Source organism: Megascapheus bottae, chromosome 7 (assembly GCF_031878675.1).
Source record: "Megascapheus bottae isolate mThoBot1 chromosome 7, mThoBot2.hap1, whole genome shotgun sequence".
In the NCBI taxonomy this organism is placed as follows: Eukaryota; Metazoa; Chordata; class Mammalia; order Rodentia; family Geomyidae; genus Megascapheus; species Megascapheus bottae.
In genome coordinates this window covers 2,912,581-2,936,290 of record NC_143515.1, presented here as the reverse complement: position 1 = coordinate 2,936,290, position 23,710 = coordinate 2,912,581, and the positions used below count along the sequence as shown (strand labels likewise).

The 23,710-nt window shown below is 44.8% G+C and overlaps 1 protein-coding gene across 4 annotated transcripts in view; it reads left to right on the top strand.

Moving 5' to 3' along the window:
• Nck2 (NCK adaptor protein 2) overlaps positions 1 to 20,396 on the top strand; it is a 132,347-nt gene extending 111,951 nt beyond the window's left edge. For all 4 annotated transcript variants that reach the window (XM_090336288.1, XM_090336292.1, XM_090336289.1 and 1 more), the window contains exons 4-5: positions 8,653 to 9,374; positions 19,084 to 20,396. In XM_090336288.1, coding sequence (XP_090192414.1) covers positions 8,653 to 9,374; positions 19,084 to 19,278 — 917 coding nt within the window. In that variant the 3' untranslated portion in view covers positions 19,279 to 20,396. The remainder of the gene's footprint in view (positions 1 to 8,652; positions 9,375 to 19,083) is intronic.
• Positions 20,397 to 23,710: the final 3,314 nt, after the last annotated feature.

Sequence of the window (23,710 nt, the reverse complement as noted above, 5' to 3'; positions counted from 1 at the left end):
GCCAGGATGCCAAGTTTGAAGAATGGCCCATCCATGCCACGCTTTACCTGCTGTTCACCACCTGTGCATTCCCCTGGACTCACTTGCCATCCTTCATCTTAGGGAGCAGGTGTGGCTTTGAAAAGCTGGGGGTGAGTGGTGAACTTTGGCCCGTGCATTGATATTTCAAATCACACTCCAGAATGTCACATGTAGTGCCACATTTCCTACGCTCTTTTGCATATTCAAAAGTGCTCCGGCTTCTGGATCGGGTATATGTGTTGAGAGATACTAAATATGTATTTTTAATTAAAAATTATAATGAAAAAAGTTCTCACTGGCATCTGTGTTGCCTTTGACTTGCCCATTCTTGAAAAAAATCCTTTATACTTCTTGAAGCTTAGAAGCTTTCATATTCCATTGTTATTCACCTGCCTGCCCAAAAAGGTACTTTCTTTTGTATGACCACTGATGGGAGTTTAAAATGAAAGCCTCTGTGCACAGGATCCTCTGTGTGATGGTGTGGAAAGAAAGTGGGCTTTGAAGCCCTTTCCCCCACACTTCATCACTAATTGACTCCTGGCACGTCTCACATTGCAAGCCACACCTCCTGCATGCACAGTAAGCAAAGGTAGTCCCCACATGGGTTTGCCTTGGGTGATAGCTCCCAGCTACCTAGAAATCTCTTCCTTACTTTCTGCTCTCTCTCACTCCTGTACAGTGCCCTCTCCCTGGACTTGGACTGTGGCACTCAGTAGTAGTGTTCTATTGTGTGGTATGTAATCCGGATAATCCCACAGGAGAAAAGGGAAATTAAGGTGGATCAGGAAATAGTGTACTGTGAAACTCTCAGGCAGTTCAGCCTCAATGGCATGTAATGTGCTCCTACAGCTTTACCGAGAGAAGAAGAAACATCACCGTCGGGAAGGGTTGCTGGGACATGCGCTCTGTGATGTAAGAGTAGGTTTCCTGATGACCCTTCTGACCGTGTGGATGCAACTTCAGTAATCACAGAGTTCATCAGCTGAGCACGCCCTGCTTGAAAGTGTGCCTGTACTAGGCCTTGAGGCCACACAAGAGACTCCACATGGTCTTGCCCAGGGAGAGACACCCTGCTGTGGGAGGTTTATAAGACCAGCATGGGGAGGACTGGCACAAGTCAGGTCTCTTTCATGGTTATCTGTTGCAGCATTGTGGTGCTCTTACAAATGTGGGTGCTAGCCAGACTTTGAGATAGCTCTCTACTGTGAAGGATGCACTAGTATCATTCAAAATACACTGGGCCTTGTAAACTATCACCTGCCCATGTATCCAGGGCATTTCCCCATGGCTGGGTTACATGTGACCTGCTTAGCTGAGTCACTCAGCTCAGTCAGAGACTGACTCGGCTTTAAAAGATACTGGATTTTAGTTTTGAAGTGGAGTTAGCTTATTGAAAGGAACTAAGGCTCCTGGGCCAGTCTTTAATCTCCTTTGTTTCTAGCACATTCCAGCTGTCTTAGAGCATAGGCAGAGATTTGGAGGTAGGTGGGGTTATGTGTGAATAAACTTGCTGCCTGGTGCATACTAAGACCAGGGACATAGGTGGGTCTTTCCCCATGGCCTGGCATGGGTGGGGGGTGCAGGAGCTTAGCCAGGTAGAACAAGGCCCTTTAAATAAGAGAAGAGTTAAAAAGTATGAGTCAGATGAAAAAAAGTCAGTGCATTTATTGTTAACCTGGTCATCTTGTCCAAGCATGCTTTCTGAATTTTATCTTTCCCAATTCTAATGTTTGAATGATGAAGTTTCATGCATTGGATACTCTGAATAAATGTAAACTGATCTTACCAACACTCTTGAATGACTAGATGTAAATTGAATCATCACCCAGCACATGAAAAGTCACTGGCAACCAGGCAGTAAATGCATACTACCTCCTCCATGAAAATGTACCATGGTTACTATGCCTCCTAATCAAATCTTGTCACAGCTCCTTGGCACAGAGTGGCTTTTAGTGATAAAGGTGGTCCATCATTTTTAGTTGACTGTAATAATAGGTCCTAACTCCTGTAGGGGAAATACCCACAAGTTAATCAGCTCTAATTCTAACTTAATGTAAATAGTATTTTATGTACCAGGAATCTTTTGATTAAATATGATTTCATAGCAAAAATTAAGTGACGTTTCCATAGCTCTCCTAAAAACTTCAGTATGCACTCTGCCTCAGTGAATTGGCTTGAATATATTTCTGAGCTATCAAATTCGTTTGGTGTTGTATCTTGGGTCTCTAGAACTCTAGCTGGAAGATGACAGCCAGATCATGTTTTAAAGGAGTCTCTTATAACATCCCTTCATCTTAAGAAGAGTATATAAAAGATTTTGACTTTTAAATCACCAGTATTAATAATGTATGACACATTTCAAGCTTTTATTAGAACTCAATCTTCAATATATGTAATTTTATTCAGGAAAGTTAAAATGTGCCTGTTATCATCAATAAAAATAGAACTCAGGATCAGAGATTTAACAGCCAGAAAAACTGTCATAAATGTGGGAAGGTGTAGCGTACCTTTAAATCCAACTCAGCTATTTGCCACTTAAAATTGTACCTTTGCTCATAAAGCAAGAAGTACCATAGTGTCCATGTTTCATCGTTGTTATTAAATGCAGATTGAGCCATTGCACAACGATGGCTGGTCTTCCAGATGACAGCTACAGAGATAGCTTCATCAGAGAGCTTGATCTCCATGGCTGAACCACTCTCCCAGCCTTGAGCATCTCCCATCTGGTCAGGCTCCCCTTCCAAGACTGTAGTCTGTCTCATCTGCAGAGCTCATTGTTGAGGGCTGTCCTGCTGGAGACCACAGAGCAAGCAGCGTGGCAGGGACATCAGTCGTGGGGGCAGAGGAATGGAAGGACCTCCTACCTTACTCTGTCTTCCTTGGCAGTACACACTTGGCTGTACACACACCATTCCCCATGGCCCTCTCCCCACAACAGCAGCTCATAACAGCCACTAACTTACCAGCTTTAAACTAAATGAGTGTTTTTTCCCCAAGTCCTAACCCCATGGGATGGTAGTAGAAAAGCACGATCTTTGGAAGGTGAGTGCATGGTGGAAGCAGGATCCTCAAGAATGGAGGACAGAAAAATCCCACAGAGACACTTTACCTCTTCCCTTTGAGAGCACCATTTGTTAAGCCTGGAAATGGATCTAAATGAGAGCTGAAATTGGTCGGTGCCATGATTTTTGACTTCTAGCCTTCATAACTGGGGAAATAAATTCTTGGTGTTTATAAACCACTCCTATGCCATTTCATGGTAGTGTCCAGGGCAGATTAAGGCATAGCGGGTCTCAGGTTTTTCATTAATCTTAAACACACTATTATTTCTCTTCATGCAGGTGAAGGAATACAAAACAAGCTGGGTATGCTGGTCAAGTGCACTGTCACTGAGCCATATCTTTAGCCCACCACTATAATTTCATGAGAGATTTAAGGAGAATGAGATTGTCTCTAGGCCTAATCTTTAAGCATTAAAATCCTGCAGGCTCTGAGCAGGGGTCCCAAGAAATGGCATCATGCTCTGTGTCCTTTCCTTCATCTTGATCTTCATTCCTCCCCCCCCCCCATGCAAAAGTGTTGATTGAGAGGCATTATTGATAGACTAACAAGTTAGTATTTTGTAAGCAAATGTTTTGACCTGCCAGCAATTGGTCTTTTTTAATTCTGGATATTCTCATCCAGAATAATACTAACCAACACTAGGTAAATTCTGTGCAGTTATAGTGTATAACTAGTATGAGAATTGTAAGGAAACATCATTTGAATTTGTATATAACCTGGCTGAAACAGCCTTGTACACAGTATACTGTGTTCCAGTAAGTAAACTATGGTGGCACTTGACCTATATGAGAGTCCTGCATGAACAAGAGATCACATACTTAGAGAGTATGTCTACATGGGCCGGGAGTTTGGCATAGTGGTAGAGTGCTTGCCTAGCATGCACGAAGACCCGGGTTTGATTCCTCAGTACCACATACATAGAAAAAAAGCCGGAAGTGGTGCTGAGGCTCAAGTGGTAGAGCTCTGGCCTTGAGAAAGTCCAAGGACAGTGCTCAGGCCCTGAGCTCAAGCCCAGAACTGGCAAAAAAAATAAAATAAAATAAAATAAAAAGTATGTCTACAAGATGGGATCTCATCGCGTGCTGCTATGGCAGTACCTGCCTGGTACCCTTCAGGAAGGCTTTGGTGCTCTGTCCAGCCTGCACCAGGCATTATTTTTGAGCTGCAGGTGAACACACCCTGGAGACAGTGCTGGGAAATATATTCTCCAACAGTATGGTGTGAACGGTGAGTATAAGCCCTAGTTAATGAGGCATCTGTGTTTAGAAATGGGTTTGAAATCTTGCCTCTGTTGTTGAATGAAAGCATGGTACCCTGTGATCGTGATGGGTTCAGATTGTTTCCCTCGCAAGGAGAGGAAGCAGGTGGTAATAGTAGACAGGCAGTAGTGGCTTTTTCTGAGTAGTTAGAGGTAATTGCCTCACAGACTTTGCTGCCTGGGCTGGCTTCAAGCGGTGATCCTCACATCTCAGTCTCCTGAGTAGCCAGCATTACAGCCGCCAGCCGCCAGCTGCCTATAACCTTTGGCACATCTTTTAACCCAGACCTTGGGCCTTGGCCTACTTCTACCTGGCCACACAGGAACCATGTCATCCCCTAAACTTGGTGAAAGGGAAGTTGGTAATTTCTTAACGTTTTCTTTAGAAAACGTGCCACATGCCAGTTGTGGATCAAGCTGGCACCTTGACAGTCGTGAATTAAATAGACTGAGTGCATGGGTCTGCCCTACTTCACTGTCGGGTGGCGTCAGTTCTTCAACCCCTTCTAGCCTTAGTTCCTCCTGTGGACATGGGACCAATACTGGCTTCATCAAGGACAGCCATAGGGGTTAACATCACTATCAGCAATACTGAGTCCCTTCTGACTTCCAGGTAACTGACTGCCTCTTAAATTTCACCACACCAGCAGCTACATGTGTCATTGCTGCTGTCGGTGGGCAGATATCTGCTTCTGTGTGCCAAAAGCATGGCAAGCACACTTTCTAGCTCAGTGGCCGTCTGGCACCCACTGGGATCATGGCCAAGCATCTTTCAAGAGGACTTTGGTCTTCATTTGGCAAAATTTTGTTCTACTTAAAAAGGAATTGGAAGCTGTCACTTGGTTAAGACCAGTTGTTCCTACAGTACTTTGTGTACTTGATACAAATTGCCTGAACTAGCACCTGGGAAACAGTATCTCTCCCAGTGTCCCAAGCTGAAGTCTTACTCTCCATTATCTCAGAGCTATGACTGTATTTGGGGATGAAGGCTTTAAAAAGGTAATTGAGTTAAAACAACCCTGTGTAGAAGAGATAAAGGTATATAGGAGACCAGGGGAGTACCCAGGTAGAAAAGATAGCCACCTATAAGTCAAGGAGATAGGTCTCAGAAGAACCAAACCTCCTGCACCTTGGTCTTGAACTTCCAGACTGTCAGTACATAAGGACATATTACTATCTGTTTAAGTGCCCAGTCTGTGAGTTTTATGTTAGGGCAACCCAAGAAAACTAGCAGAGTATCATGTTTTAGGAGTAAGAAAACAACATACGGTGATGCTAAGCAAGCAGGTCCATGAGCAACTTGGAGTTCTTTCAGACCATGCCCTTAGCCATCCTGTGACACCATTGGTTTGGTGTGGAGAGTTCCACCTTTGGCAGGTAATGTGCATTCCAGGTGGGCAGCAAGCACAACTGTCTATTCATCTCAGCTCTGTAAAGTCTTGGTTGCTGCCTGAGTTCACTGGAATTAGCTTGTTTTTTTCAAAATAACAAGTCAGTTCCAAGAAAGTTTTCAGCCATGCATTGTGTAGCCAATGCCTGTGTTTGTTCTGTGGATCCTATCCCCAGAGTCCTCCTGTGCTGGTGAAGGTAAGACCTGCTGTTTAACACAGGTGTTTCCTTAGGGAGCTTTGGTGACTCACAGAGTTAACAAGTCCCATTAAAATACATCTAGTACTTTTTTTCTGACGTCATCCTTATCAAAATGACATTCTATGTCTGGTCATGGCTACATCCAGCCTATTTGACAAGCTTCAGGCACTACTGCCTTCTGGACAGAAATTTAAGAATCCAAAATGATCAGAAGTGGTTTTGGTTTCAGATACTTTTTTCCCCCTTCACACTTCAGAGTATTTTTGGTTCACATGAGGTTTTTTAGAGATGGAACTTGAAGTGTGGCCAAGAAATTGACCTATGTGCACATGACCTGGAGGTAATTTTATATAATGATTTCTTGGAGGAAATGGTAATAATTTTTATTAAGGCACCTGGAGCTTGGCAGACCTGTCACACATAGTCAAATATGAAACTTTCCACTTGCCATGTTGTGTGAGTGCTCAGAAAGTTCTGGATTTTTTAACAGTTTTGCATTTCAGATTATTGGACTAGGAGATGTTCCGCCTATACTATATGCTGTTAGTTGAAATTTTCACAGTGCTCTCATTATATAGTTAAACTTTTCTGCATTTGCATTCATGTGAAAGAATGAGTTATAAGTTCTGGCTTATCCTGTTTTCATATAAAGGTAGCTAGCTATCCCTCCATAGAAAGCTAAATTTGAACTTTGTCATCTTCCAATATATTCTTGTATTTCTCATGCACTTGAGTCAAATGTGCTCTGAAATGACACAGTAGGTGTCATTGGCTTAAATGAATTGGAGCATTCCCTTTTAATTCCGGTGTGAGTGGCCATTTCACATCCTTTACCTGCTCCAGGCTCTGAGTCTGGACATGTCCTGGAGTCAGAGCCCCACTAGACAGGGGTGCTGCAGCCTTTAATGCATTCGACCTCCTGCCTGCTCAGCAAAGCAGTAAGTAAAAAGCAAACATATTTCTTAGAACCTGTTCTTACTGCAGGTCAAAAAATAAAGTGAATGGCTGGGAGTTTGGCCAAGTGCTTGCCTAGCATGCATGATGAGGACCCGGGTTCAATTCCTCAGTACCACATACATAGAAAAGGCCAGAAGTGGTGCTGTAGTTCAAATGGTAGAGCCCTAGTCTTGAGAAAGACAAAGGACAGTGCTCAGGCCCTGAGTTCAAGCCCCAGAACTGGCTAAAATAAATAAAGTGAAGCCGGGAACAGTGGCTCATGCTTATAATCCTAGCTACTCAGTTGTGGGGAAGGCATGAACCCAGAGCCAGTGGTTCACACTGTGATCCTAGTTATGTAGAAGATCTAGAAGATGGTTTGAAGCCAGCCTGGGCAGAAAAGTCTCTGTGACTCTTGTAACCAGCAAAAGGCTACACTACAGGCATGTGACTCAAGTGGTAGAGCACCAGCTGAACAAGCATCCTGAGCAAGCCCAAAGCCTTGGGTTAAGAAAAGAAACTACTGCATTTAGACTTCATATGTGGACTTCATTTTCCCTCTTTTTTTTTTTTGACCAATGTATGGGTTTGAACTTGGAGCCCTATACTTGTTTGGCTTGCTTGTTCAGCTGGTGCTCTATGAGTTCAATCCTCCCACCAGTTCCATCTTTTTCCTGGTTAACTGGAGATAACAGACTCAAGGTTTTACCTTCCCGGGCTGGTTGCACATCAAAATTCTCACCTCTCAGCCTTCTGAGTACCTAGGGTTATGGTATGAGCTACAGTGCCTACCGTGTCTGTAACACCCGAACCTCCCCAGTGACTGAGGGTTGAAGCAGAGCTGGCTGGTCAGCAGCCACTTCTGGAAAAGCTAAGGAGTGAGGCTAGCCACCCCCTCCCCCACTGCCCTGCAGTGCCACCCCCTCCCCCACTGCCCTGCACTGCCACCCCCTCCCCCACTGCCCTGCAGTGCCACCCCCTCCCCCACTGCCCTGCAGTGCCACCTCCTCCCCCACTGCCCTGCAGTGATGGCTCCCAGCTCTCCACCAACACACTTTCCTGGAATTCTGTACATATTAGCTGCATGAAAGCGTTTTTACTTTAGGGCTTTCCAGACTTTTTTCATGTGCAGAATGTGTTTCATATTACAAGCTAGAATTTATTTACACAGGGCTAAAGAACCCTTCACAATCTTTGATCACAATGCTTTCTACCCATTCAGTTTGTTTGGTGACCCACTTGTGTGGGTGTTTCAATCACCATGTTTCATATATTAGCGTTCTCTCTCTCTCTCTCTCTCACATATATATATATACATATATATATATATATATATATTTTACACATGGTCTGTTGTGGAAAATTAGTCCCATGCTTTGAAAGAAAGGGCACAGACATGGAAGTTATAGGAAGAGCCAGCCTGTGGTCAGGCAGGTAGGGTGGGTGGTGCACAGTCTTGGGAGAGGGGAGAAGAGAGGTGGGCAGGGGCAGGGGTACAAATTCTGCTGAGGCATGACCCCTCCAGAATTGGGCCAGATCTTTGCATTTGTTCAGTTTCCTGCGCAGTGTAAGGATGCTAGATGACATTTCTCTGTGCCTCTCCGCCATATTTTCCTCTCTCTTGAGACTGGACCATCCTTTCATTAGACTTCTACCTTTACCTCTGTGATGGCAGTCCTGCATCGCCACCCACAGAGCTGTCCCCAGGCGCCCTGACAGTGGAGAGTTGGCTAGGTGCCCCGCCCAGGCCCGGTGCCCACTGAGCCCCTGCCCTGTCTCCGCAGGCCTTGGCAAGACACGCAGGAAGCCCAGCGCGCGGGACGCATCTCCGACGCCCAGCACCGACGCCGAGTACCCGGCCAATGGCAGCGGCGCTGACCGCATCTATGACCTCAACATCCCGGCCTTCGTCAAGTTCGCCTATGTGGCCGAGCGGGAGGATGAGCTGTCCCTGGTGAAGGGTTCGCGCGTCACCGTCATGGAGAAGTGCAGCGATGGCTGGTGGCGCGGCAGCTTCAACGGGCAGATCGGCTGGTTTCCCTCCAACTACGTGCTGGAGGAGGTGGACGAGGCGGCCGCCGAGGCCCCCAGCTTCCTGAGCCTACGCCGGGGCGGCGCCATGAGCAATGGCCAGGGCGCGCGGGTGCTGCACGTGGTGCAGACGCTGTACCCGTTCAGCTCGGTCACCGAGGAGGAGCTCAACTTCGAGAAGGGGGAGACCATGGAGGTGATCGAGAAGCCCGAGAACGATCCCGAGTGGTGGAAATGCAAAAACGCCCGGGGCCAGGTGGGCCTGGTTCCCAAGAACTACGTGGTGGTCCTGAGCGACGGGCCCGCCCCGCACCCCGCGCACGCCCCGCCCGTCAGCTACCCTGGGCCCTCGGCCAGCGGGCGCTTCGCGGGCCGGGAATGGTACTATGGCAGCGTGACGCGCCACCAGGCCGAGTGCGCGCTCAACGAGCGGGGCGTGGAGGGCGACTTCCTCATCAGAGACAGCGAGTCCTCGGTAAGTGCCCGGCCTGCCCACCGCTCAGCAGGTTAACTGTTAGTATTGCACGTTATCACTACTGTATTTTGTTAATGATGGAGCTATGGCATGTTGGGGAAAACAACCAGAGAAGAACATGTTCTGTATGTCCATGATTTCAGGTAGCCACTAGGGGTGTTGGTCTTGCTCAGACTGGAGGAGAGGAGTGAGTGGATTGTACAGGGTGACCTTCACATGCCCTTCAGTCCTTTAGGTCCTGTGAATAGAGATGTCTACAGTGGTTAGGGGAGGTCAGCAGGCAGCCCCCATATCTGAAAATGGGAAAGAATCAGGAACGTTGTGCCTTGCTTTGAGGTACAACTCTCCCACCCAGTGTTTCTAGAGACATTGCGTTCCCCATCCCGGGCTCGCACGTGTGATTTGCTGTGCCCTTCTCTGTCTGTCCCAGCCACATGGGGGTTTCTCAGCAAGACTGTGCCTGGTTTCTGATGCAGCTTGTTGTTGCTTGGTTTGCTCTTTCTTTGTAAACCATGTAATCCCAAGGTCATCGCTGCTGCAGCCGGGGCCACTCAGCACATCCCTGAACAGCTTGTAAAAGCACTTAGAAGCTGAATTGAGAAGAATGCCACAGCCCTGGCTGGAGATGCTCTCTGGGGCTGTGAAGTGCATTGAGGATGAGGCCACTTGTCTGGTGGTGGCGGATCACCTTCCAGCAGGCGGCAAATTGGAGGGTTGTATGGGATGGGCTTGTCTGGAAAAATCGGGCAGCTTCACCACAAAGAAACCTCTTGGTTTGGGCCTTCCAGATGGACTCAGCCAGTTTGTAGACCTCTCACAATGTCTTCTTGTGTATAGAGTTTAGTGTGTTTGAAATTTGACTAGTTCGGGTTCTTCCATAAGATGTAAGCACATGCTCTGTGGTGATTATTGCCTTCTCAGTGGGTTGATAGCAACATAAGTGCATATTCCCTCACTCTTAACTTGTCAGAGAAGAAAGCACAGCCTTGACACAGAGGACCAACTGTGGTCCATTCTCTGAAGCAGAAGAGCCTTGTGCTGGTGGAACCAGACCCCTTCTATGATGTCAGCAGCTCTGTGGGGTCACCCTAGCACACTGAGAACTAACGGCATCTGAAATCTGAGCTCTGAGGTTTGCTTATCAAGCTTCCAGTTTATCGCAGCTGGCATGACATCACATGGAATTGTTCTCTGGACAGAGAGCTGTGAACTTCCTCACCAACGCCGTGAGAGAATGGAGAACAGAGGAAACTTAAGAGAACGCCTTCGACAACCACTTTTAGTGGAAAGTATTGAGAGCGTTTAGCTTAATCTAAATTGTCAGCCTTTAAGAAGTTTCTTAGAAGGGGAAGGGCAGAAGACACATTGTGGAGGAAACTTTGCCTCATTTTTTTTTTTTTCATATTTGGGACCAGGGGAGAAAATTCCTTAGGAAGAGGGTCAGAGAGAAGAGTAGAGTCCAGAGTCACTGACCTAAGGAGACTTGTTGCTTTCCTGTAGGATACATGCATGTGGTTGGTGCTGTCTCAATTCTGGGACCAAATCCCCTTATAGGCAGGAACACATGTAAATTACGCTCCAGTTCACAATGTGAATAAACCCTAGACTCATGCATCTTACATTAAACAAGTGATTGTTTTGACAATAAAACGGCAATGCTTTGGGCCGCTTTTATGAGCTTTTTTACTCAAGGCTAGCACTTTACCACTCTAGCTACGGCTCCACTTGCAGCTTTTTGGTGGTTAATTGGAGATAAGAGTAGGACTTCATTGACCAGGCTGGCATCAAACCACAATCCTCAGATCTCAGCCTCCTGAGTAGCTAGGATTATAGATGTAAGACATCAGCACTTGGCTTCTTTTTCTTTTTAATCTATTAATATTACTTGATCAGAAAATAAAAGAATTATGAGTTCCTTTTAGTGCTTTTACATTTTAGTATTTCTTCTGGTTTCTACTGGCTTGTGACTGCAATCTTAGCTATCAGGAAGCTGAGACCAAGAGATCACAGTATAAAGCCAACCTGAACAGAAAAGTCCATTAGACTCCGTCACCAACTAATTAGCAAAATGCCGAAGTGAAGCTTAACTGGCAGAGTGCCAGTAGAGCAAGTATGTCAGGCAAGCTTGAGCTCCTGAGGGCAGACTCTGATGCTGGAAAATATATGTGTGTTTTTGTGTATGTATATGTATATAGGTATGTGTGTATGTAAATATATGCATGTAAATGTGTGTGAATTTGTGTGTACATGTGATACACATGAAATACAGGCACATATATTGTGGAAGGCACCTGTAACCCCAGTTTCCTCAATCCTCCTCTGAAGGTGGTGATTCTTACCCTGGAAGAACATCCTTCTACTGAGCTGTACCCCCAGCCCATGTCATGCATGCTTGATGGTTTTATACATTTTTACAGCAGTTATTAAAATTAGAACTCTGCTCCAAAGTTTAATTTTACATAGAACTATTAGCATTTGTTAAATAGAACTCATCTCCTAATGTTTTGCTGTCAATAGTTATCACTCTTTGGGGGTTTTTAAAAATAAAGCTGCTGGACCCCAGAGTTTGGCCTAGAGGTAGAGTGCTTGCCTAGCCTGCATGAAAACCCAGGTTCAATTCCTCGGTACCATATACATAGAAAAAAGCTGGAAGTGCTGCTAAGGCCCAAGTGGTAGAGCTCTAGCCTTGAGAAAGTTCAAGGACAGTGTTCAGGCCCTGAACTCAAGCCCAGGACTGGCACAAAAAAAAAAAAAAGCTGCTATAACTATGTGTTTCTGCTAGAGTATTGGGGGAAAGCTCATTGTCAAAAGTTCACATGACTCAGCTCAAAGTCAGGGGCAACGGGGTGAATGCCTCCAGGGATTACTGACCAGCTAGCTCCTTTCCCGTTGCTTGCCCTCTGTTTCCCCCTTGACTGCATTAATATTCAGAAAAGGCAGGCTACCATGCGCAGTGCCGCCTGTGTGCATCTGTCTTGTTTCAAAGATAAGTTATTTTTAATTGCCAGGCTTTTTGCCCACTACAAAATGAAAGTTTTAAGCCTACATTTTTTATAATATTTCTTTAATCCTATTTAATTCTTAATCCTAGAAAGCTCTAGGAGACAGTCTAGTGTGGATTCTTTCCTAGATCTCAGTTTTCATCACTTGACTCCCTTCTCCTGATTCTCAGATGAACCAGAGCCCTTGGAGAGAGACCTTACTTTCCCATCTCTGCTTGGTAGGCAGGTTACTCTTATCACCTGAATCGTGCCCCTCAGCCCTTTTCTTCTCTGCCCTTTTTTTGCTTCGTTTATTATATCTCATGGCTGACTTGAAACAGTGTTCCTTCTGATCTCAGCCTCTCACATTGCTGGGGTGACAGGTGAATCTCACTGTACTCAGAACTTTCTATCACGGGGGTGGGTAGCAAAGGAAACGTGGGGCTATTAAGTGTATAGCAACAACCTAAACATAAACCTTCTGTAGTTTTTATTTTCTTTCTATGTAGGGTTCTTGGCTATGGTTACAAATAACATGAAGAATATTTACCTTGTAGAACATACAGATTCACATCTTATTTCAAGAAGAGGTATATGACCATCACTGGGCTTTAATAAGCATTAAGGGGAAATCAGATGGCCACAGGTTTCTTTGAACTGTATTTTTTTCTTCAGCAAAGCACACATGCAGATGTGGAGTGATGGTGTGTTATCGGATGGTCCAGCAACAGCAGGCACCACCACCACCCGCAGCCTCCATATTACCCTCACATGGGGAAACCCTGTGTTTTGGGGCCCTGAGTGACAGAACACATCAGGAAACTTTTTTGCATTGGCAGAAGCTCTCCATAACAGTCTGTCCACCTCACTGCCCCCAACCCCAGGAGAGAGAGCCGGGGCATCCTTTGAAAAGTGCTTTGACACTTGCCAAAGAAATACCGCAGGAAATATTTCTGTTTTGGTCTTCAGATACACAGTAGGAAGGTGCTTGCCCCACGGAGATGGCTTCTACAGTTTCTTGTTCCTAGCTCCAGAGGTGAGACAGGGCCATTACCGGTAGAGAAAAGCTCTGATTCCTAGAGGAAATGCACATGTTGCCTTAGTGCTCACCCAGTTAGGGATCCTTGATGCCCATGCACATTCTCTGCTGTCCACCTTGCTGTGTGCTTCCATCCCCTTCAGCAGCTCCTCCAGCCATGGACCACACACAGGGGCCCCATGGCAGGAAGAAGGCAGCTTCCTCTCCCGGCATGCCCTTTTGGTTGGCTTCCTGATGTTTCCTTCAGAATTTCAGAGATCTTTATAGGTTAGCACGTAGCATTTACAAAGTGGCTATCAGGGCAAGATTGTTTAATATAAAATAAACCATCTTTGCCTTTGGTTATTTTTTGGCTGTACTAGGGTTTGAATTTGGTGCCTCATATTTACTAGGAAGATGTTTTACCACTTGAACCATGCTCCTGGCTTTTTGTCCTCCTTGTATTTTAAATAATGCCTTGGTTTTTTTTCTTTTGCCCAAACTGGCTTGCAGTCTTCCTGTTGGTGCTTCTCATGTAGCTGGGATGACAGGCATTTGCCATTCTACATAGCTTTAGATTGGTTAAAATGGGAGTCTCTCTATAATCCTAACTGTAGGAAGCTGAGATCTGAGGGTCATAGTTTGAAGCCAGCCTGGACACGCAAGTCCATGAGACTCTTATTTCTGATTCCCTCCCCCCCCCCAAAAAAAATCTGGAGGTGGAGCTGTGATTCAAGTGGAAAAGCTCTAGCCATTAGCAAAAAAGCTCAGGGACAGTGCTGAGGGTGTGAGTTTAAGCCCTAAGACTAGTACCAAAAAAAAAGAAAAGAAAAGAAAAAGATAGGAGTCTCTTAAACCTTATGTCCAGTTTTGCCTCGAACCACTCAGTTTCTGTATTCTGACCTAGGGTCACAGACATGAGCTGTGGTTTAAAAAATTGTTTTAACAAGCTAGGCACCAGTGTATCATGCCTCTAGTCCTAGCTACTAAGAAGAAGAAGGTCTGAGAATAATAATTAGAAAACATCCTAGGCAGAAAGTCCATGAGCCTCCCATCTCCAATTACCCAGCAAATACCAGAAGTGGAACTGTGCCTCGAGTGGGAGAGTACCAGTGAACAAACTGCCAGTCTGCTCCCACAGCCTGTTGAATTTGAATCTCAGCTGGGGAGAGTGTGTATGTCCATGATTCTGTTGCTCATATTTAAGAACCACTGAATTGTGGTGTATACACTTGGTTCCCCCTTCCATTATTACACTGTATTTGTACAGTAAAATTCTAACTTCCTATCATTTCATTACAATCAAGTTGACCTTGAAAAGACAAAGTGACAAGGACAATAAAAGAGAAGCAAGCCTACTTACCTAGTGGAAAGAATGATGTAGCTTTGAATAAAGATTACTTGTCTTTGGGATCCGAGGGAGTGTCTATACATGTGCCTATTATAATAATGTGTGGATTAAGGATGCTTGAAGATTTTGGTCTAGAGTCCTTGTGGAATGCCAAGAGCTTTCTGCTGTTGTCAGGTGTAAATGAAGAGACATTTTAAGGTCATGTGAAGTCCAGGAGTATTGCCCAGTGCTGGTTGCACACACCTATAATTTTAGCTACTCAAGAGGCTAAGATATAGGAATGAAAATATGAAGCCATCCCAAGCAGCAAAGTCCATGAGACTTTTATTTTCAATTAACCAGAAAAAGGCTGGAAATGGAGGTGTGATTCAAATAGTAAAACACTGGATTGAGTAGAAAAGCCAAAGGAGGGGAGAGTATGAGGCAAGATTCTGACCTCTAAATTCCTCATGACTCATGACCACCATCATGCTTAGCAGAAAATAGCATTAATACTTAAGCTCTCAGGATAAAGAAAGAAAGAAATGGAGGCAGGAGTTTGCCTAGCATGTATGAAGCTCTGGGTTCGATTCCTTGGTTACCACATACACAGAAAAGGCTACAAATGGTGCTGTGGCTCAAGTGGTACAACACTAGCCTTGAGAAAGCCCAAGGACAGTGACCAGGCCCTGATTTTAAGCACCAGGACTGGCCAAAAAGAGAGAGAGAGCAGGGGAGGGGGGAAGAAATAAAGGACCGGGAGAACTGTTATTAGCATTGATATTTTCCTCCCTCTGTGAGAAGAAAGTGGTTAAATTTTGAGTGAAGGAAAGAAATCTGAACATGTTACTGCTTCATGAAAACGAAAGGTGCTTTTGAGGCAGTGAATCAAATTGGTGCAACTGTAGGAACCAATTGGTCCTATATAAAGAGCACTTGTGAGCATATTCCCTGGAGTTCTTTTGTTAAAACACTTACATGAGTACAGAAATGGCAGAGCCAGAGTATAAGAATGACTTAACAGAATATTAGGGGGAAAAGTGGCCAAAATTGGGAATTCCTAAATCATTTCATTTATCCAGCTCCAGCTACTTTGAGCCCTGATACCAATGGGGAGTTAAATCAGGCCCTTGGATTTAGCGGGGATTATATTCAAATTGAAGATGCAAAACTTCAGCAAAGCCATGATCCACAAGAGCCCCCAAAGAGGCTGGTTCTCCACCAACCCAGTAAATATTTTCAGATTCCACCTGGAAAATGCCTTTCTAAAAAGAAGAGAGCAATGAATTCATTGTTAATTTTTTGGGCCTTCTGATTTCAAAACAGCAATTAGAATAGAAGAATAAATCCTTAGAAGGAGTAGTTAAAAAGGGAGATGGCAGAAAGTAGTCTTGCCTGAAGTTATGAACAATCAGCCCAGAAGTCAGCAAAGAGAAATGAGTGGAAACAAGCCTAGACTGGGAGAAGAAGAAGAGTAAGAACACTGGGACAGTGTGAAGGAAGCCAAAGAAGGGAATTGATGAAAGATATTTTACAATGAAGGAGAAGGCAGAGGGAGGGAGGGAGGGAAAGAGGGAAAGAAAACAATGGAGCCTACTTATTACATCTTCGTCCAGCCATAGATCTAATGAGTATGATATTAGGGGTTGCATAGAAAGATGTGCTCATATTCGTAAGTGCCCTACCTCTGGAAGGTAAATAAAGCCTGTTCCTCTCCCCAGTGAAGTTTGCACCCAGCAACTTCTAATGGGTGGAATGTGGCAAAAGAGGTGGAGACTCCAGTCTGCAGTTTACAAGGAATCATGGCTTCCTTGCTCCCTCTTCCATCACTCAATCTGGGAAAATCTAGTCAGCAGGTTATACAGACCCACATGGGTCTGCTGGGCATTCCATGACTGCAGACCAGGGTATTAATTGCACATTTCTAAAATACGGTGTCCTCGGGCAAGTTTCCTTGTGGTATGGCCACAAGGAGAAAAGTAGATACCATGAAAGGGTAATGAAAAATATAAATGTAAAAGCTGTGTAATGAAGCCAGGTGCTGGTGGCTCACGCCTGTAATGCTAGCTACTCAGAAGGCTGAGATCTGAGGATGCCATTTCAAAGCCAGCCTGGGCATGTAAGTCCATGAGGCTCTTATCTTCAATTAACCACCAGAAAACTGGAAGTGGCGCTGTTGCTCCAGTGGTAGAGCTGTAGCCTTAAGCTGAAGAGCTCAGGGACAATGACCAAGCCCAGAGATCAAGCCCCACAATCAACCCTCCCCCCCTCCAAAAAAAACTATGTAATGAAGATCATAAATAAATTTGATATTTTAGACCCCCCAAAATGCCTTTTGAAATATGAAAGTATTCAAAATTCAAAACATCCAAATCCACATCTGGTCCCAAGCAGATGCTGGATATTAGACAACAACCACCTGTAACAGGTAAGAGAGTATATATACTAGTACAGATTGCTTATTTTGAGATTGCCTATGAAAATATACTTGGTTAGAGTGAACCATACTCCCAAACTTTCAGGAGTCCTGCTTGGCATATGTTGGTTCTGTGTCCTTAAAGTTTCTGTTCAGGATCCCATGAAATTAAAAAATTACCTTTGCTTCTGTATAGTTTTTACCTCTGTGGCTTTCACAGTACACATGCGCGCACACACGCACGCAGACACTCAAGATGTGCATCAAGGAGCTCAAATTAAAAGCAAATTTCCCTACTCAAAGTTATCAGCTGATTGCTGGACTTAATTAACATGAGGTGTGGCATAGATTTACTACTCACTGCTGCTCACCTCCTCTGAAAATGAGACTTTGTCTGTGTGCTGATTAGAGTATCCAATTAGCACAGTAAGCAGTCAATGTTGAGATCACCTCCCATCTTTTTTTCCTCTTGGTCATATTGGGCCTTTTGCTTGCTAGACACATAACATAACCTGCCACTTGATGCATACCCTCAATTCTTTCTGCTGTATTTTTAAGCTAGGATCTGCCATTTCTGGAGCTGGCTGGCCTCAAATATAGTGATTCTGCATGCCTCTTGCTCAGGTAGAATGACATTCATCACTATGCCTGTCCATACCACTATCTTTAAAGACTTAGCTACTAGCATAGAAATTAATATTAATAACAAGGAACCTGACCCCCGAAGATATGGAGAGAGAGAGGGAGCTGGGCTTTTCAGGTTGCGACCTGGATACAGTTGTACACTATGTGTGCAGTTGGCCTTGGTGAATGAATCTCCTTAGTCACTAGAACTGGAGACTGTGACCATGATGTGAATATTAACTTACAGTGTGTTTTGCTTTCAAAACTACACAACAGCTAACTTGAAAGATCCCACTTGTCTCCATCTTATAGTCTGGTCCTACAGAAACAGAGATAAGGGGTTGGGAGTGTAGGGTGGTGGTAGTGTAGTGCCTAGCATGCATGAAGCCCTGGGTTCAATTCCTTGGTACCATATACACAGAAAAAGCCAGAGGTGGTGCTGTGGCTCAAGTGGCAGAGTGCTGGCCTTGAACAAAAAGTGTCTAAGGACACCGCTCGGGCCCTGAGTTCAAGCTCCAGGACTAGCAAATTTTAAAAAAAGGTAAGTTCAGAAGTATGCAGCTCCATGATCACTTTGAGTGGTTTGGGGCTGTTCGCAGTGCAGCTACCCTTCCGTTTCCCTGAGTTTCCCTTCAGTGTGCATAGTCATCCACAGTCTGAAAATATTAAATGGAAATTTTGAAAAATGATCCTAAATTCTAAAGCACACACAGTTCTCTGTCACATGGAGAAATCTCCTGCCATCCCACTCTGTGTCTGAGTCACCCTTCCTCCAGCAGATCTGTACAGTATACACTGTCCACACAGTAGTCACCATCTTGAATATCAGATGAGCTGCTGGAGCATCACATTCAAGAAACCTTTATTTTATTTAACAGTGCCCCCATAGCAAGAGAGTAGTGAGGTCATATGGATATGCGAAACAGGATTTCTGTAAATCCTTCATTTTCTAACATAAGAAGAGGTGGAACATGTAGTTGCTCTTTTCATGCAAACCACTTTGAATCACTCCCAGTTTTTCGAGAGCAGTTTGGGGCATGACCGTTTCAAGTTTCTTCAGTATCCAGGTTAACGTGGTTATTTTGCTTTCTATAGTGACTTTCCACCTGTCAACCGGCCAGCATGTATTTAGTTATGACACTTGAGACCACTGGGAGCGGGGCCTGCCTGGGGCATGCTCAGCTCTGGTGTGTGCCGGGTAACAGCTGATATCGGGGCTTTGGTAGGGGTGGTCTGGTTCCCTACAGCTGCGCTAGGCTGCTGCCTCCAGCATAGTGAAGGCAGTGCTGTTGCTCTCTTGGTCTGTGCTGGTTCTCACTCCCCTTCTGCTTCCTCCCCAGCCCAGCGACTTCTCCGTGTCTCTCAAAGCATCAGGGAAGAACAAGCATTTCAAGGTGCAGCTCGTGGACAATGTCTACTGCATTGGGCAGCGGCGATTCCACAGCATGGACGAGCTGGTGGAGCACTATAAGAAGGCACCTATCTTCACCAGCGAGCATGGGGAGAAGCTCTACCTCGTCAGAGCCCTGCAGTGACAGTGGGGCAGTGACCTCGCCATGCCACACCAGCTCCTGGCCTCACCAGAGCCGCTGCCCACCTGGCTCTGCCACCCGTTGAGGGTCTGCAGCATCCAGGATCCAGCCTGGATGGGCCTCACAGCCTGATCTTTCTATTCAGCTCAGTTTGTTTCACATCTGCCACCCCAGGCCCTTACAAGCCTCGTGCACGCCCACCAAGAGTGGCAGATAGAGGGGCAGGCGAGCCTGTTCACTTTCTTTTTAGTTGGAAACAACCGTTGGTCAGTAATCCTCTCAAATTGCTCGTGTCATAGAATCCCCACTAAAAGGCAAGGGGTGCAGCTGGAAACGTGAGGCCATGCTTAGCTTAGCAAGGAGTGCACCTCAGTCCCTCACAAAGCCCATTAGAGGGTCGAGGCTCCCCTGTGGCCACATAACAGGTACAGGCTGGCCAGCAGCCCCCAGTACCAGGCCTGTGTTCCCGGAAGGACTCCAGACCCTACCGGGAATTGGTGCATTTGCAGAGCAATATTGGAACCACAGGGAGGTGGCAGTAAGGAGACTGTCCAGTGCCTTTGAGGCTGTGATTGCAATAATGAAGACTTTTGTGAGAGTCTGCAACAGAGAGAGAGAGCCCTGACACAGAACGACAGATGTTTTGGTGATTTCGCTTACGTGCCAGCCATATAGTGCTTTTCTTTCCTCTTGCCCTTTGGCTTGTTTGAATTTCACAATTAGGTATTTAATTCTCAAAGTAATAGGTATCTGTAGCCTTTTGTTGACACTAATAACAGATGATTAAGGAAAACAGCTGATCTTTGGGGGAAGGGGAGCTACCAATACTTTATATACCTACACTATATATATATAATATGTGTATATTATATATATATATATTATTTGCTTTACAGGGAAATTTTTCAGGGTTTACAAAAGAATATGTGATTGGTAGTAAGAGACACAGAATGTTTATGAAAATACTGCATTTTCTTTTTTCTTTACATTTGAACTTTATAGTTTGAATATACAGTCTTGAGATGGCACATTCCTACAATTGAAGAAAGAGGGTCTTGAGATCCTCTAAACTTGCATACCCAAGATTTTTGGATATTGTAATAAAAAAAGTATTACGACAAGGCTCTGTGTGTGTGTGTGTGTGTGTGTGTAAAACTTACTGGTGACTGGCTGTGGGTGAGTAATTTCTGTACTCTCTGAATATTGACCTGAGCACCATCATATTTTAGAGGCACTTAGAACATAGATTTTTTTTAAGTGTTTTAGCCAGGCATGGTGGCTAACTGCCTGTAATCACAACCCTCATGTATAGTTAACTGTCACTGTGCATAAACCTCTCCTGGAAGCCCCAGGGAATTGCTGCGTGTAGCATAACCAAGTCCTTCACAAGTGACATACAGCTAAATGCTATTGAAAGTGTTTTGAGAGTTACAGGAGCTCCCACTGAAACTGACACTTGCAGACAAACCATTCATAGTGCTGACACCGTTTGAGTTCAGGCTCCCAGGGGCTAAGTTGTTGATCGTATTTTCTTCTCTGAGCAAGGTTTGAACTCGAGCCTTCACAAGATTCCTCAGTTGGTGCTCTGTCACTGGAGCCACATCTCAAGCCTTGTTTTTTTCTGATGAGAGATCGAGTCTCAGAACTTTTCTTACCCAGGCTGCCTTTTAACTGAAATCCTCTGGATCTCAGTCTCTTGACTAGCTAAAATTACAGGCGTGAGCTACCAGCATCCAGCACACAATCTGTTTTTCAACCACATCTCTGCTTTTTGAGGTAAGAATGCCCAAATAATTTAAGACTTTGACTTTAAAACTGATTTATGGGATATTGGAAAAACATTGTAAGATAGTCTTGAGACACTTCATGACAGTTGCGCACTCCAAGAAGTGTCAGGCAGTTTCACGCGTGAACATCATAATGTATGTCCACAAGCAAATGATGGTGTGACCTTACACAGCCATACTTGAACTTCTATAATATTTTATATAATTATAAATTATTTATTACATAATATATGTGTATTATGTATGTTGTGTAATATATACAACGTGCATAATTATGCATACTATATATTATACATAGTTTATATGTGCCAAATTGTCATTATATGTCACATGACTATCTTACTTTAAAAATAAATGTAAGTTATTCTTTCCCCTGGGTTTATTTCCTGTAGTGTGGTGTCACTGAAGTGAGTCTTCTTTGCCTGTGGTGCAGGATGCCAATGACAGAAACAGGCTATAAGCTTTGACTTTTGCAAAAGTATTCACAAGATAGGTAAGCTGGTGGAGATGAGTCATGGGCTGTTGATGGGATGTCATGTGGATCAAGCTGGATCAATTTCTGCTGGTATGGCCCATATCCAGAAGGGTTTGCTCTCATCAACTAAAAACAAGTAACTAAAGCACATGGAAGCAGGGCGCGGTGGCTCACACCTGTAGTCCTAGCTACTCAGGAGGCTGAGATCTAAGGATCAAGGTTCAAAGCCAGCCCAGACACAAAATGACCTGAGGCTCTCATGTCCAATTAACCTCTAGAAAACGAGAAGTGAGGCTTGGCTCAAGGGTAGGGCAGTAGCTTTGAACTGAAAATCTCAAGAACAACACCCAGGCCCAGTGGTCGAGTGGTAGCCTTGAGCTGAAGAGCTCAGGGACAGCACCCAGGCCGAGTTCAAGCCCCCCCCCCCCAAAAAAAACAACACATGGGTCTAGAGAGTTTACTCAGAAACTAAGAACAAACAGTTTGGCATAGCCTGGATTTGGTGTGTTCCTCAATGGCATTAGGTAGAGTGGTGGGATCTAGAGGTGGAGCCTACCAGAAGTTCAGCCACTAAGGGGTGTGCCCTTGAGGGGAATTTTAGAACCCTGACCCTGTCCTCTGCTTCCAGTTTAAGGTCAACAGTCCTCCTCTGCCACATTGCACCCCCTGCCTCGAATATTTTACCTTCCTACAGGCCCAAAGCTAACAAAAACTGGAACCTCTGAAACCAGGAGCCAAAGCAAATCCTCCTTATAGGTTGATTTCTATGGGGACATTCCGTGTTGAAAGCTAACACAGGATTTGCTCAGGTCTCTTGCATCTTATTAGTAATGTTAGTTCTACCATGTTGAGAAAGTCTAGCTGCAGTCCTGTTACGTGGCATCTACACACTGGAGGACCTGCCCAGAGCCACACAAGGGGAGTAGCAGCCCTGTGGTTTCAAGCAAAAGACCCAGCTCATTTGGATATTGTTGCTCATGAACAAAATAGGGGTGCTGGCCATGTGAATGATGTTAAAGTCTGATGCCACCTGTCAGTAGCTGGGCTCCCTTGGACTGAAGCTACAGTAGCCATGGGTACCAGTGGTGTGGCTTCTCATAGCAACAGAACCCACACTCCAGTCCACACAGGGCCCATGGCCAAGTTAGTAGACCCTGTGAGATAGACCTCCAGTATGCTCCAAAACTGCCACCTAGCTCCAAATAGCTGGCACAGAGCCGCATATTTTATAGCTATTTAAAGATGGTATCTCAGCTGTTAGGCATTATTATACATTCAGATGAGGTGAACTGTTACTTCTGTTATAAAGAGTATGCTTAGAATCTTTGGCTTGTTAAATAAGCTTAATGAAAATGAAAAAAATAAAACATAGTAATGTACTAAGTTGCTACCTATGTGAAGCTGGTAATAACTTTGGGATTCCAGCACACATCTGCTGGTGGTACAAGTCACACGTGGATGCCAGCAGTCTTTTTTTACAGGTGCTAAGGAGGGCTGGGATGTAGCTCAATGGCAAAGGACCTGCCTAATAAGTACAGCATCCTGGATTCGATCCCCAGTACCAAAAAAGACCAAGGAGTTAGCATGAAAAGCAGACCATAATCCAGAAGGTAAAGCATGATATTCATCCAAGTCATGGAACCAGTATTTGCCCAGCCAGAATAGGTGTCCAAATAGCATCCAGACAAAGCACTGTGGTTGTTAACAGGTGTTGGAAAGTCAAGAGATCCTGTCTTTGCTAAAAGTGCTTTTGAAATGTGCCATTGGGAAATGTCCCATCCTTTCCTAATTGTGGTGTACCCTTTAATTATCCCTGGTACAGCCTTTAAGAATTATAAAACCAATCCATATTGCTCGTGGTGGAGATAAAAAAAAGACATATTTGGCTAGATGTGGTACATTCATGTATCCAATTTTTTCTTGCAAAAATTTACGTTGCATTCTGCCATTGTATGTAGCACTCAGTGTAAACACTGAAACTATTATTATGTCCATAATTGCAAGTATGGCCACAAGCTTCAGTTTCTGAAGCCCAAACCTTACACTCAAACCTTAGCTGCACAGGAGACTAAGATCTGAGGATCCTGATTCAAAGCTAGTCCAGTAGAACAAATCCACAAGGCTCATCTCCAGTTAACTAGCAAAAAGCTAGGGCTGGGAGCATCCTAGTAGT